Source organism: Crocuta crocuta, unplaced genomic scaffold, assembly GCF_008692635.1.
Source record: "Crocuta crocuta isolate KB4526 unplaced genomic scaffold, BGI_CrCroc_1.0 scaffold139, whole genome shotgun sequence".
In the NCBI taxonomy this organism is placed as follows: domain Eukaryota; kingdom Metazoa; phylum Chordata; class Mammalia; order Carnivora; family Hyaenidae; genus Crocuta; species Crocuta crocuta.
This window is the reverse complement of record NW_027533258.1, coordinates 1,169,216-1,183,904: the sequence shown is the minus strand read 5'-3', so window position 1 is coordinate 1,183,904 and position 14,689 is coordinate 1,169,216. Positions and strand designations below refer to the sequence as shown.

General features: G+C 63.7%; 1 protein-coding gene across 1 annotated transcript in view; it reads right to left on the bottom strand.

Moving 5' to 3' along the window:
* The window catches only part of RAI1 (retinoic acid induced 1), a 31,883-nt gene that overhangs the window by 7,897 nt on the left and 9,297 nt on the right, over positions 1 to 14,689 (bottom strand). The window contains 2 exon segments of the mRNA XM_077746693.1: positions 957 to 4,992; positions 4,994 to 6,488. Of these exon segments, the coding sequence (XP_077602819.1) occupies positions 957 to 4,992; positions 4,994 to 6,488 (5,531 nt within the window).

Here is a 14,689-nt window from a genome sequence, read left to right as displayed (position 1 = left end):
GAGGAACAGAACGCTGGCCCCGCCACCATGTCCCAGGCACGTTCCGCTGACGACCGCCAGACAGGCCTGAGGGGGCCCCAAGAGGCCGCCCGGCTGTCTGCTCACTCGGGCGCCTGCAGCCCTCGGAAGGGGCCGTGGGGGGCAAGGTCCCCTGGAAGCCGGACCCAGGGCATCACCGCCAGCGTGGCGTGGGCCGGCCGCCCTCGCTAGTCCTAGCACAGGACGGTCAGGGAGCGCTCGGGCGGGCACGGCTCTCACAGCTTCGCGGGCCTGAACTCACTCGGGTTCTGTGCCCACCCTGCCCGCATCAGAGATGCGAACGCGGGGGCACAGAGGGGCGGAGCCCCGTGCCACAGTCACCCGGCACGTGGGGGGCTGTGCTGGGATCGGACCCAGAGAGCCAGCCTGAGTTCTTGCTCGCGGACCTCACTGGCTGGAGGTCCTCAAGGGGCATTTTCTGACCATTCACGAGGGTTCCCAGATCACCCTGCCCGAGGGGCACATCCCAACCACCCACTGAGAGGCCCCTTCCCTCAGCCCAGCCTCCGCGGAGAAGCCAAGGACACAGGTGCTGGAAGGGGGGCACCTGATTTTCTAGGCTGCCCAGAGGTTCAATTCTGCATTTGGGGGTGATGTCACAAGCTGGGGCCAGGTGGACTGGGAGCCGGGTGGGGGGGACTGGAGCCGTAAGGTGTCAGGTGCGTGGGAGGGGGGGGGTTTGCTATGGTCTGGGTGCTGAGGGGCTGAAGCCGGACGTCCGGACAGGGGTGGACGAGCATGTCCCGCCTCGGCCTCCACTGCACCCCAAAATCCCCACATGGGAATTTGTGACCGTGCATGTGTTTGGGCCAAACCGTGACGCTGGAGGGGTGAGGGGGCTTCCCGACAGCCTGCCCGCCTGCCCGCCTGGGCTGTGGACCCCGGGCTCCCCCACCGCAGCTGGGCTGGCCTCTTACCATGTCCACGGCCACCTTCATGGCCTCCTGCAGCCCAAAGAGCTTCCCGGCTACCAGGTAGACCCCGCCCGTCCACACGGCGCAGGCCTCGTGCACCCAGTGCTCCTGGGTGTCCCCGCCGGGCTCGGCCGGCGGCTCCTTGCTGCACTCGTGCTTGCGGCTCCTGTCGGCCGGGGCCGCCTCCTCGCCCCCGTCCCCCCGACCGTCGCAGCAGTAACAGCTCTGCAGCCGCCGGGACAGGCCCCGGGCGCTGGTGCGCAGCGAGCCCTGCTTGGCGGGGTCGGCAGGGCCGTCGGGCCTCGGGGCTCTTCCGGGGGCGGCGGCAGCGGCACATTCGAGGTCTTTGAGCGTTCTCTCGAGGGGCGGCGAGGCCTCCTCACAGGCGCCCTCCGGCCGCACCTTCTCCTTGAGTTTTGGCTTCTTCTTGGGGAGGCAGTGTTCGGGGTAGTAGGGCCCACAGAGGTCCCCGAGGTCCTTGAAGTTGGCCGGGTTTTGGCAGAGGCAGCAAACAAGGCAGGAGGTACTCAGGGCCTTGGAAACCACGGGCCCCAGACGCATGGTGGAGGACAGGGGCAGGGAGGGTCGCGGCTGCAGGACAGAGCCTCCAGGGAGCGTGGCCAGGGAGGCCCCGGTCGCATCCAAGGAGAACGAGCACGAGGAGGAGGAGGAGGAGGCGGAGGAGGAAGGCTTCCTGTGGGGCTTGGGCTCCTCCCCCGGGGAGTTGACAACAGTGCAGACGGTGGTGAACGCGTCTCGCTTCTCCACCCGCACGAAGGGCGAGAAGGCCGGGGTGCGGCTGTCGGCTCGAAGCCGCTTGCAGGAGGAAATGTACTTGAGGCGGATTTCAGGCTCCGCGGGATCCAGGGGCAGCACCTGCTGCTGCCGCCGCCGCTTGGCACGCCCCTTACAGGGGGCGGAGGCGGTGTTCTTGGCCCGGCCCCGAGTGAGGCGCTTCCGCTTGGAGTAGCTGCCGTAGTTGGCAGGGCCCGGCTGCTTCTGCGCCCTTGTCTGGGGCTGGCAGGGCCGGCCCTCCGGGGACTGGGAGGCCAGGCCCAACTCCTCCGTCTTTGGCTTCTTGCCTCCTCCGCCAGCACTGTCCTCACCGCCCCCCTGAGTGCCACTGGCCCTGTCTCGGGGAGCCAGGAGCAGAGCCGGGCCGAGGTGGGGCCGCTTCTCCAGGGGCCCTTTGGGGAGTCCGAGGGCTCCGGCCCTGCCTTTCCGGCTTCTCTTCTTAGGCGCCAGGGCAGTCGCCCCGGGCAGCAGGGCCTCCGGGGACGCGAAGGCCTCAGTTTTGAAACAGTCGGTCGAGGACAGTTTCTTACTGTTCAGGAGTTTGCCTTTTAAGGATCTGTTGGTCGGATTTCTGCATAACGGCTCGGCCCCCGGAGCCGCCGGGAGCTTCTGCCCGATGCCCACGTTTAAGAGACCTTCGCCTGCCCCCACCGGGCTGCCCCCCGCACTCTTGAGCCCTCGGTCCTTCTCAGGGAGAGGCGGGCTCAGAGGATTACCGGGAGGGGCGCCTGGCGCTTTGCACGCAAACTTCTTCAGGCTGGGCGAGGTGATCTTCTGCACGATGGCCTCCAGCTTCAGGCCCCGGCCTTTCCGGGGCGGCAGCACCTTGGTCTTCATGGCCCCCTGGAAGGCCGCCCGAGAGGCGAGCTTCAGGCAGGAGTCCGGGGTCTCCGGGGGCGGGGGCTTCACGGTGGGCTCCCCGTTTCCCTTGGCGGGCTTGGCCTTCTTGGGGGAAGACATCCTCTTGAAGAGGGTGGAGGAGTCCTCGGCTCCCTCCTCCTTCACGTCCCCCCCGCCGCCGCTGCGCAAAACCAGGTTCCGCTTCTTGGTGGGGACGGGCGCCATGAAGGCCGACTTCCTTTTGAGCGCGTGGAGGGGCCGATCGGAGAGCTTGCTCCCTACCCCGGGCTTGGGGACCCTTGCCCGCTGGCTGGCCCTGCCCTCCTTCTGGGGGCTGCCGGCGACCTTGAACGTGGCAGGCAGGTGGTTGTTGGCCAGGAGCTTCTTGGCGGCACGGCAGTTAGGGAGCCGGCTCTCCGAGGGCCGCCGTCTCTTGGGGTGGAACACTTCCTGGGTTTTTGTGCGGGACCGCAGAATCATCGAGCGCTGGTCCTTGCCCGGGGTGCCGGGCGAGTCTGTTTCCTTGGTCTTGGAGCCCATGGGGCTGCTGTCGGAGGCCACGGGCAGGGCGGCCGGGTTGCTGGGGCTGGATGCCGCCTTGGGTGACGGCTTGCCCACCCGCTTGCCAGACTTGAAGGCGGCTCGCTGCTTGCCCCCCAGTTTGTCTGGGGGCGCGGGGGTGGTGGTGAGGCCCGGGGGCCCAGGTGTGCGGGGCTCGCTCAGGGCTGTGAAGGAGCGTGTGCACATCCTGGGGAGCCCTTCTGACGCCCCCCGACCCGGGGCTCCCGCTCCTTCCATCTGTCCCTGGGGGGGCCCCGTGCAGGACTCGGGGAGCAGGAGGTCCTTGGGCAGCACGGGCGCCCTGCACGGGGAGTCCTCGGCCTCGGGCAGCCCCCGGTGCACCCGCCGGCTCCGTAAACTTTTGCCGCGCGGCACAGGCTCTTTCTTAGCGATGGGCGCCTCGGGCACGGCGGGCTTGTTTGGCTTCTGGGCCAGGGAGGCGTCTGGGGCCAGGGTGGCCGGGTCCCCCGGAGCCAGCACCCCGTCAGGTCCTTCTTCGCCTGGCTTCATGTGGGACAGGGAAGACTCAAACCAGCTCTGGACCTTCGACTCAGCGCCCACGGTCGGGCCCAGCAAGATGACAGAGTCCCCCGAGAGGTGGCACGGGGAGCCCCAGCCGGTCTTGGGGTCCAGCACCTCCTCCACCTCCTCCTTGGTGCACATCAGCGGGGCCTTGGGCGACAGCGGGTCCTGCATGCCGGGCCTCTGCTCGGGGCTGCCCAGGAGCTCACACAGCGAGGAGTACTCCTCCTCGGCCTCTAGGTCGTCCTTCCGCCCGGTGGGCGGCAGCAGGGGCAGGTCCCCGAAGTCAGCCGCGGAGCAGCAGTGCCGGCCCTCATCCAGCCAGCGGTCCGCCTTGCCCACCTCGGGGCACTGCAGCAGCCCGCCCACCTCCTCCTTCACCCCGCCCGCCTCCTCCTGCTCGGAGTCCCGAGGCCCCGAGGCCTTCTCCCCGGGGGGCTCCTCCTCCTGAAAGCCGGGGCAGGCCGAAGCCTCGTGGGCGTTCTCCTTGCCCGCTCCGTCCGAGGCCTTCCCGCCCGGCTCCAGGCCCTTGGTGAGCTCGCTGGGGTGCAGGCCCCACCGGGGACAGGCATCTCCCAGGTTTTCCTCGGGCCAGGCAAAGGGGTTGGCGCTGTCCGCGGAGCCAGCGGCCGTCGTGTCCGGGAAGCAGTCAAAGGCTGCGGCGGCAGCAGGGTCCGACACGGCAGCCCCCAGGGTGGGCTTGCTGCTGAAGGAGAGGGGACCGGCGGTCTTCTTGGGGTCGGGGGTGGTGAAGCCCACGGAAGGGTCTTCAAACAGCCCCGGGCTGAAGTCCTTGGCGCCGCCGCCCTTGTCCAGCTGCAAGGACTCGGGCAGGGCCTCCGGCTCCCCCGGCCGGGGCCACGCGTTCTTGGCCACGGAGTCCAGGCAGGCGCTGTGGTTCTCCAGCGAGAAGGGCGGCTTGCCGGCGTCCTTGGCCAGGCCAGGCGCCTCGGGCCAGGCTTTGTCGGCCTTCTCGCCGATGGCCTCCTGCAGCCCCAGGATCTCGGACGCCAGGTCCTCCTGGGCCAGGGCGCTGAGCAGCAAGCGCGGGCAGTCCCGCTCGCCCGCCACAAACTTGGAGAAGCTGTCGAGCGGCAGGCTGCTGTGCAGACTCTGGAAGGAGTCGTCGGACTTGGTGGACATGTCGTCGGGCGACGTCACGGAGCAGGTCGACACGGACTCGGGCTTGGCCTTCGAGTTGCTGTTGACCCTGGCAGGGCTGCCCCGGGCCTGGTTGCAGTAGAGGAAGCTGCGCTCCAGCGGGTCCTCGGAGCCGCTCAGGTAGTCGGCCTCCGGCGGCTCGGCGTGCGTGGACTGCGNGCGGCGTGCCCGCCGGCTCGGCCGAGTAGCCGCTGCCCTCGGGGCTGCAGTGCTGGCTTTTGTGCTGTTCCGGGGTCCTGGACACCAGGCTCTTGACGCCCTTTTTCTGCGGCACGGCCGCCTTGGAGAGCAGCAGCTGCTGGACGGTGTTGGAGATGTTCTCCACCTGCGAGGTCAAGGCCGTGAGGCTCTGCAGGCTGAGGTCCGACAGCAGGTTCTCAGGCAGCTTGTCCTTCTGCAGCGCCTTGCAGTTGCCCGCCTGGGCGTCCACCGAGCTGGCAGCGTCGGTCGGGGAGGGGTTGAGCAGGGGCATGAAGTGGCTGTGGTCGGCGATGCCGGCGGGGAAGGCCCCGGCGCCGAGCGGCTGCTGGTTGTAGGGAAAGTTCTCCAGGTTTGGCATCAGTGGCGACGGGGTGGAGCTGTAGGAGGGGGAGCGGCCCACGGAGCGGGCGGGCGAGTGGCTGGAGCTGGGGCTGAAGGTCTGGTAGTACTGCTCCGGGGTCCTGACGGCCGCGTCTGGCTGGCAATAGCCGGGGCCTTGCTGTGCGTAGTGTTGGTACTTGGCGAGGTTTTGGTAGTGGAGGGTTTCCTGGGCGTGGTGCCGGCTCTGAAGGGCCGCCTGCTGCTGCTGCTGCTGTTGCTGCTGCTGCTGTTGCTGCTGCTGCTGTTGCTGCTGCTGCTGCTTCTGTTGGTCGTAGCTGAGGCGGCCGGACTGGTAGGCGTGAAGGTTCTGGACCCGCTGCCCTGGGGCCAGGCCGGCGGTGGCGGTCAGCGGCCTGTCGTGGGGCTGGGCAGAGGGCGCGGTGCAGCTCTTGTAGGAGTGGGCGCCCTGGCCGCCGCCACCACCCTGGCCGCCCTGGCCTGGGGAGGAGTAGGTGGAGGAGGCCGGGAAGGACTGCGTGTGCTGGGGGAAGTGGCTGCCCTGGGGGAAGGGCAGAGGCGAGGCCATGTCGCTAGGCAGCTTCTGCCTTTGGAGTTTGGGGTACGCCAGGGGCTGCTGGGGCTGCGGCAACTGCTGCTGGACGTGCAGGGGGTGAGTCCGAAAGGGCAGCTGGGCGCCCTGCTCTGGGTACTGGCGGCCGGGGGGCACCGCGGCCTTTTTCATCAAGCTGTCGTCATATTTGCCCACCCCCCCTGGCAGGGGCTGTGGCTGGGGGGGCGGTGGCTGGGGGGCCCCCCAGGCCTGCAGGCTCTCCTCACCCGAGTAGCGGCCGGGGTACGGGCTGCCGTCCTGCACGCCGTAGCCCGAGAAGGCCGGCCTGCCCTGCAGGGGCTGCTGGGAGGGCAGCCCCTTGCTGCCCCGCGCAGTGGTGGCGGGCGTGCCCGCGCCGCCCTCGTAGCCCGGGTACGGCTGCGGGCTGTAATAGCCCTTGGCCAGCAGCCGCTGCCGGTCACAGCTCAGCCCGGCCTGGCTCGCCTGTCTGTAATTCTCCAGGCGAGATGTCTCCTGTGAGGTCTGCTGGTAGTTCTGTTGTTTGCCATGGAAACCACACCTTTCTCGAANGGGCCATTTCCCTTCCCCTCAGAAAGCCTGCCCCCACCCCTCTCCCGCCCTGCCCTCTCCCTGCAGCTCTTAATGGTCTCCCCTTTGCCTGAGCCTCCCCACCAGCTGTGCACATATTGACAACTTCTGTCTCAGGGAGGTGTGCTCTGTGATTCCCGCTCTGACATCGCCTGCTGCCAGCTGAGCCTTGCCAAGGACGGCCACCGCTGCGGGAGGGGCAGACCCGCTGCCCAGCGCCAGGTCGCTGGCTGNAACTGAGCGATCCCACTCCCCAGTCCCCCCGGGGCCAGCTGGGTCCTGCAATCCAGTCCCAACGCGGCAGTGTTCAAGCATGACCCAGCCATGCGGGGACCAAGGGAGGTTTGCCCCTGCCCAGAGAAGCTACTCACCAAGGTCTGTGGAGAGCGCGCATGCACACACACACACACACACACACACACACAGACGCACAGAGGCGCGCGCACAGCCCGCACGCACGCGCGTGCACACACACACCTCCTCTATCACTGCCGTGCCATCTGGAATCTGTCTGTTCCTTCTAGCAGACGTCGATTAGGGGCTGTGGAGCCATTGTAGGCATAAAACGTCCCCTTCTCTGACTCCCGGTAACGCAGGACAGCGGCACCTGCCTCCTGTTTTTGATATCATAGGTGCGTAAACAGATTACGTGGCCCAGAGTGAGGGAGTGCATGCTAATGGGGGACACAGCCGCAGTCCCTTGACCACAGAGGAGCGCCCCACAGCTGGGTGTGACGCAGCCCTGGCCCTCCTGGTGGGCCCCTCCCGTCTCCGACGCTGCAGGGTCAGGTCTAGGGTGCACCAGGCCAAGAGCCCATCTGTTTATGATTTTAGGGGCTTGTCTTGTGCCCCTGGGGAGGTCTAGCCAGCCCCAAAGCAGGATCTTGGATCAGGAAATGACCCCGGAGAAAGAGGGCCCTTCAGGGCAGAGCAGCTGGGCACACAAACACAGGCTGGCCCCAAGCGTCCAAGGCTAAAGGTCCCCCTAACTGACTGGGGGCCAGGTCACCCCAGAAGACTCTCAAAAGTGGGAGGGATGGAGGGAGGAGCGAGGAACATTCCAGGCTCAAGAGAAATCACAAGGAGTCCGGCATTCAGCCAGAGGCCCGGGGGGATAGGGATTTACCCACAACCATGCCGCTGGTGGGTGAGCCAAGAGGCAGAAAGAAAGGCCCAGGCCCCCACGGGGGCACCCGGGACTTTCCAGTTCCCAGCCCTTCATTCCCAACACCGGAAGAGGAAGGGGTGGCCTGCCTGGGGCACAAGATCCCATAGTTTTAGGAGGGGCAAGAAAGGAATACAAGAAAGGAGACACAGAGAAGAGCTAGACAGACACACAGATGTGAGAAGAAAGAGAGCTATGGGGAGTGGGGGTGGGGGCTCCCCCAGGAGGTCTGGCTCACTCCTCTGCTCTGGCCCTGGATCCCACTGTCAGTGTGGGGGCCCGGGGAGGGGCTCCAGCCAGCTGAGCAGGGCCAGTCTGGGGCAGCCAGAAGCCCCCAGGAGCCTGGTTAGCACAGCCCAGGCCCACCTCCCCTGACCCTGGCAGTCAGCTGGCCCTGATCGGGGACAGAGCGCCTGGGCTGCAGAGGGGACCAGCGTCCCCCAAGGTGAGCCCCTGTCCCCCCTACCAGGCCCTTCAAAGCCAGGAGGCCCCCTGGCAAACATCCCTGTGCCCTGCGTCCCGCCTCGCCCTGGATTGATCACAGGCATCCCCAACAAGGAGAAATGCACCCGCCCTTCTGACCCACTTCACTCCCATCCCTGGTGGCTCGGATCAAACATTACAGGAGGTGCCTGCTGTGACACGCCAACCCAGAGGCGCGGGGGGCATCACTTGGTTCTGGCTTGGTGGCTCTCGGCCAGGGAGGCAGCCGGGTGCCTCCTGACCCGACCTCCGCAGAGAAGGCTGCCGGCCAGAGGGCCACAGGGCAGGCGGTCCCCTTCCACGCTCGGGCAGAGGAGATGAGAAGATACGCAACCCGGCTGGTGGCCGTCACTTCCATTTGGGTGTCACCGGCTGGCAGGCCTGCTCCTGAGGACATCGCATGGCGCTCTGCCTCCCCGGCTGGTGTTTATGAGCCCGAAACGCGCAAACCCAGGCCCACTCCGGAGGCTGCGCCTCGTATATCTGCACAAATTACATTTCGGCTTTTATTAGTCCCAGATCGCTCCCATTTCCTGCTGAGTGTCCTGTGGATATCATTAACATTTCTACAGCTTTTTTTTATTTTTTTATTTTTTATTTTTCTTCACATTCTCCAAAATGCATCACCAGGAACATTACTTAAAAAGAGAGAGTACTATGACCAGCATTCTCCCCCCACCCCCTTTAATCAGTCCAGCTGCTGCGTCTTTTAATTTAGCCAAGCTGTATTAAAGGGGGGCTTCCCAGTACATGAGCAGCTGGATGCGGTGAAAGCATCTATCTCTAAGAAAAGACAGTTCAATTAAAATACGAGAAGCCCAGTGCCTGATGGAGAACGCAGGCAAAAATGCTCACCCCAACACCACCCTCCAACCCCGGGCGGCGGGAGGGGGGAGAGGGAGGGCTGCAGGAACAAAGGCATGGCATCAAAGCCCATCTCTCAGAGCCAACAAGGTCCGCCAGATCTGCCAGGAGAAAATGGGGCTCTGCCTCTTTAAGAGCTGCCTTGGGCCTGCCACGGGCTCTGTTGTTATTAATTATTATGATTATGATTACTTTTCAAGAGCACTAGGGAAGGACAAGGAGGGAGAGAGAGGCAGGCAGCAGGCGGGGTGGGTGGCACCAGGAGGGGGCAGAAAGAGGCCCCTTTGGCAGAGATGGTGACCTCTGAACCCGGGGAAGGCAAGTGGCGGCAATGGGGGGCAGACTGGGGGTTTGGCCTCTGTAGGTTCAGCAGGAGGGAGATGGGGTGGGGGTCGGGCGCCCCCCAACACATCCTCTTGGGGCTCCTTCTGGGCCAGCCCAGCGCCGCCCCCCCCCCCCGCCTTGCTGCAGACACTTGGTCAAGGCCTGATCTCTGAAGTTCTCGAGGGGAAGGAGGTCAGTCCTGAATGTCCTCCAGGCCCCAGGTGCCAGGCTTATGACACAAGTCCCTTATGACAACTCCTGGAAGTTGGCTTCCCGGGCCACTGGGAAACAGTGAGCAGGGAACAGAGCAGGCTCAGGGACAGGCATGCTCTCAAGGCCACACACAGCACAAAGCTGGTTCAGGGCCCTGGCCCTTGCAGCCAGTGCCCCAGGCCTTTAGCACAGCAATGGGCCTCACTGCTCCCCCGCGCTCCAGTGCTCCATCCCCGCACCCATGAAATTGGAGGGGTGGGGGGAGATGAGCCCAGCCCTGTCTGCTCCCCACCAAAGGCATTATAGGTCCACGGGTGCTTACTCTGCACAGGTTTGCTCTGTTCATGCTTTGACTATTCTGCCCTAAAGGTGCGGCTCGGAGGGCAAGAAGCTCCCTTTGAGCCCACCCACAGCGAAGTCCCTTTTGCGGGATGCCTGCAGCAGGTCCTGCGACCAGACCACAGGTGCACGCTCCCTCCTCTGGACCCCACGCCAAGAGAACTCCCACCTAGAGGAAGACATCTTGGAGCGTGACAACAAGAAGGCACCGCAAGGGAAGGACAGAGGTCCCCTCTGCAGCATGGGAGGCCCTGAAAACCAGGTCAGGATCCCCCCCCCCCTTCTATTCAGGGAGCCAGATTCCCCCTTAGGGAGGTCCACTCATGAGCAGTGGTGCTCACGGGCCGCCCATGATCATGGTAACTGCTGTCCCTGGGCAGCCCCAGAGAGAGGTCGCTGGGCCCACAGCCCCTCCAGTTCCCCAGGACAGGCCCCTGGTCAGGGACACGGGCACAGTGTGGGCCAGAGCGGCCACGGCCCCCACAGCGGACCTGATGGAGCCCAGCTGGGAGGCTGTGGCTGGAGGTTTTCCTGAGTGCGAGGGGTGGTGGGAGAAGGGAAGGGGGGAAGGGTGGGGAGATGGAGAGGAAGAGAGGGAGGAAGGAGAGAGAGAGAGAAGGAAGCATTCTGTTCCCCAGCAGCGGCTCTGAGGCCACGTTCCATCCCACTCACTTATCCAAGGTTGTTTTATGACCCGTTTCCTGATTTGTAGCTGCAGGGAAAAATGTACAAACCCAACCCACTCAAGGCCTGGGAACTAGGAAGGGGGAAGTTACCTGGGTCAGGAGGCTGGGGATGAGGCCGGGGGTGTCCAGGGAGGAATGAAGAACGTAGGACCCACCTCAAGCCTCCCCATCTGGGGCGGGTAATGAATACTAAACAGGAAGCCTTGATTAAAATGATAAATCACTAGCCAGGTTTCCTGCTGTCCTGTGGGGTCTATTTTGAATCCTAAGGGCCTGGCTTGAACAGGGGAATGGGCGGGCTTCCAAGGAGTGGACAGACAAACAGCCCAGCCCCTGCAGGCCCCTGGGACAGGTGAGGGTCCTTGGCCCGGGGGCTCTTGGGAGGGAGGGACTCGATCGAGCCAGCTGGAAGAGCGCTGCCAGGCGCACAGGGGAATGAGCCTGGGGCAGAAAGAGTCCCAGAGGGCAAGGCAGCCCCTCCTGAGAGAATGGACCCTCGAGACCACCTTGTGTGGGCAGCCCCCCAACACACTTGGGGGGCACCCCTTCTCCTTGTGGGCATCCGTGCGTGCTCTTGGGAGAACCCTATGGGAGTCCGCTGTACCCCTTTGCAAGGCCTTGAGGGGGAGGACCTGGGGGCTGGAGGTCCTGAATGTTAAGAGGCAAGAAGGGCAAGAAGCTGGGACGCTGCGTCGGCGCGCTCGCCAGACGGCAGGTGGGCCCCCAGCCAGGCTCGGAGCCCAGGTGAGGCGCGGACCCCAGGGCTCTTTGGAGGAAGTCTGAATGGGACTTCTGCGCTCTCCAGGCATTTGGAAAGCCTTCCCTCAAAGCCCACCAACACTGTCTATGCCAAGGACCCAGCTGCAAAGGCCTCGGAGACCCTCCTAAGGCACTTGAAGTTCTCACCCCCTAACATGCCAGGAGGTCGCCCCGCCCTGGGGCAAAGGCAGGGCCTGTGGAGTGTGCTAAGTCCTGGAAGCCCCAGGCCCAGTTAGAAGCCGTAGTATTTCCGGGAAGACTCACCTGCGGAAGCCCCACAGCCCAGCGACTGGGCAGCATCAGCGTGGGTGTCTGACTTCTGAGGCCCAGCCCCGCTCTGCACCCACACCCCAGCACCCCATGGTGCCGTTTCTGGGATGCAGTGGTCGACAGGCCCACAGACCTGGGCCACGTGAGCCAAAGGGACCCACGGTCCAGGTGGTGAAGGGCAATGGCCGGCTGGCCGTCCCCGCAGGGAGCTTCGGGGTAGCAAGATGGCATTTGGCAGCAGCTGGGCGGTTGGCATTCCAAAGCCGCCCACACCCCGGGGCGTGGGGGGAGCTCACCTATATGATCAGCTCCATACTTACCCATCTCTTGTGGACAGTAATTGTTTTTAGATCATTTTATTCACCATTCAAGAAAAACGAAATCACCACCTCTCCCCGTGGCTGTCAAAATGAGGGCGAGGAAAAATGGGGGGTATTGACTGCTGGGATGCAAACAGCTAGGAGGCCTGGGGTCTGGTGGCCCACACATTCAGGGGCCCACCGCGGGGTCTCCCAGGCTGTTCTGCTATCCTCTCCACCAAACCCCGAGAAGTTCCTGGCCTTGTAGGCAACTGCACAACGTGGATGACATAGGATCTGTGTGTCTGCTGACTTTGAGGGGAGGCGAAGGTGGCGAGAGAGAGCCCAACCTCTCACCCTAGCTTGTCCCATGTGCCCCCAAGAGACCATCAGGTCCCTGTGGAAGTCAAAGCACCAAGGCCCCAAGTCAGTGGCCTGCTGGCTGCTGACTGACTCTGTGGCCTTGGGAAAACCTTTTTACCCCCCTGGGCCTCAGGGCCTTTGCACTGGCTATTTCATCTGCTGGGAATACCAGTGAGACATCTACAGAGCTTGCTCCCTGGGCTCTAAGCCTTTGCTCAGGTCACTTTCCCCGGTACCCCTCCTTGACCGCTGTGCTTGGAAGAGCACCCCCTGTCTCCTTCTCACCTACTTCTATCAAGTGCTCACCTCCTTTCAGTTCGCCATGTGGCTTAGCAGGCTTTATGACTGTCTCTCCTCTCTAGAACTACAGTTCCATGCAAACAGGCATTTTGGCCGGTTTTGTTCACGGCCACATCCCCACATCCCAGAACAATAAATATTTGCTGAATGAATAATGTGTAAATGTCACATTAACCCTATGAAAATATCCAGAACAAGCAGCCGATGGCAGAAGGGCTAGGTGGGGATGGGGGGCTTATCGCCACAACTCCTCATTCGACAAAGAGCAACCTTCTTCGGGTCTGGCAGGCAATACACCTGAGTGAAGTGAGCAGCTGGGGAGGGAGGCAAATTAAGAGTCCTGGCCCCAAAGCCAGGGGGAGCCCCACTGAACCCCAGCAGACTTCTGCCTTGTGGGAGTGAGGATGCCAGAGCTTCTGAGTTGTAGTTTTTATATACGTATAAAAAGGGAACTCTCGCGTTTCCATAAATGCTATCAACCAAGTAAAAAGTTTTAACGCCCCAGAGTTCAAGAGAACCCACCTGTGGGCTGTATGTCGTGACAGGCTCCCAGGGGTCAAACGCCGTGTAACTGGTGCACACGGAACTTTGCGAGGGCAGAGCCAGGGCCTTGTTGGGAGAATGTGGGCATCTCGCACGTGCTCCAGGGCACACACGGGAGCTCCGTGTGAAGGAATGAGAGCAGGAGCACCCAGAACTTTCCCTGGCCCCTGGGAGAAGTCCTTAGACCAGCACACAAACGGCGATGTTGTGGAGTGGCGTAGCAGAGGGGCGGCTGTGGCCCCCAGGGGTGCTAACAACCTTCAGGGCATTCCACCCCAGTCACCAAATGAGGAGGTCTTGCTGCCCGCTCCCCCCCCCTTTGCTGGGTCCCTGCAGGATTTCTCAGTGGCACTTACCACCGTGGTAATTACATAATTAATGGTGTAATGAGCTGCTGTAAATGTGACTCCCTCACTAGAATGCAGCCTGATGAGGGCAGGGGGCTTTTTCATCTGTTGGGTCCTAAGCCCTAAGCGCGGAGACTGTCCCCAGCAGGTGCCAATTAAATAGTGCCTGGAGAGATGGACAGATGGGATGGGTGAGGGGCTCCGCTCTGGGTTGAGCGCATTGTTCAACCTCAGCACAGCTCTAAAGGATGCTGCCCAGAGACTCCTGAGGACGACAGGCCTGAGGGCCAGCCAGGACTCGTGCAGTAGCCAGTCAGGAAGCAAAGACAAAGCTCTGTACTCCATTCCTGGGTCACAGCCCCTCCCCTCTCGTGTCAGGCCCTTTTTGGCTTACGGTGGGGTGGGGGTAGAGCTGGGTGCTGAGGATACAGACGACAAAGCAGCAGGGCCCCTGCCCTCCTGAGGCCCACAGACACCCAGGAGGCTGCGGGGTGGGGAGTGGAGGTGGTCAGGGGAGGCTGGAAGGAAGGGGCCATTACGTGGAAAGGTGGGGGCCCACCAGATGGAAGGGACGGCCTCAAGGCGGCCACAGGCAGGACTGAGCAAGCAGGGCAACTACCGTGGTCGCCCCTCCTCCTTCACAGGTGGGCTGGCTGCCACAGCCAACGGTCAGATGCCCTGTGTTGTCATGGCACCAATCCCCGGCAATCCTGCAAAGTCACCCCGATTTGTTAGCTGCCTCTATGGCTGCTGGGGGCAGGGGGGGGCGGTGCGGACACTCTCCCACGTGCCTTTGGGGCCCAAGCTGGAGAGGGGTCTCTGGCTTGTTCCTGACCTGAGGCTGCCTACCTCCCCCTCTGCCTCCCGCCAACAAGGCCAGCTGCGAGCGGCAGTGAACCACCAGAAGTCACTTTCTACAGAGCATATTCTAGGTCAAACTCCCCCCCCCACTTTTTGCAGAGGGATTAACAGAAGCCCAGAGAGGGCCAGTGACTTGTCCGAGAGGCCCAGCATGGCTGAGACCCTTCTACAGCTCTGTGCCCCTAGGTCACCCAGAAAACGAACTCAGAGCTGGAAGCCAAAGAGAGGAGGGGTCAAGGTCTTCCTGCTGGACACCCCAGAGGAGCCAGGGAATGCAGTCGCGCCCCCCTTCCCCAGCCTAGGAGGGAACAACCTCTCCCTTCCCTGCCTGTGGCACCCCCTCCCCGCAGCATCCCGCAG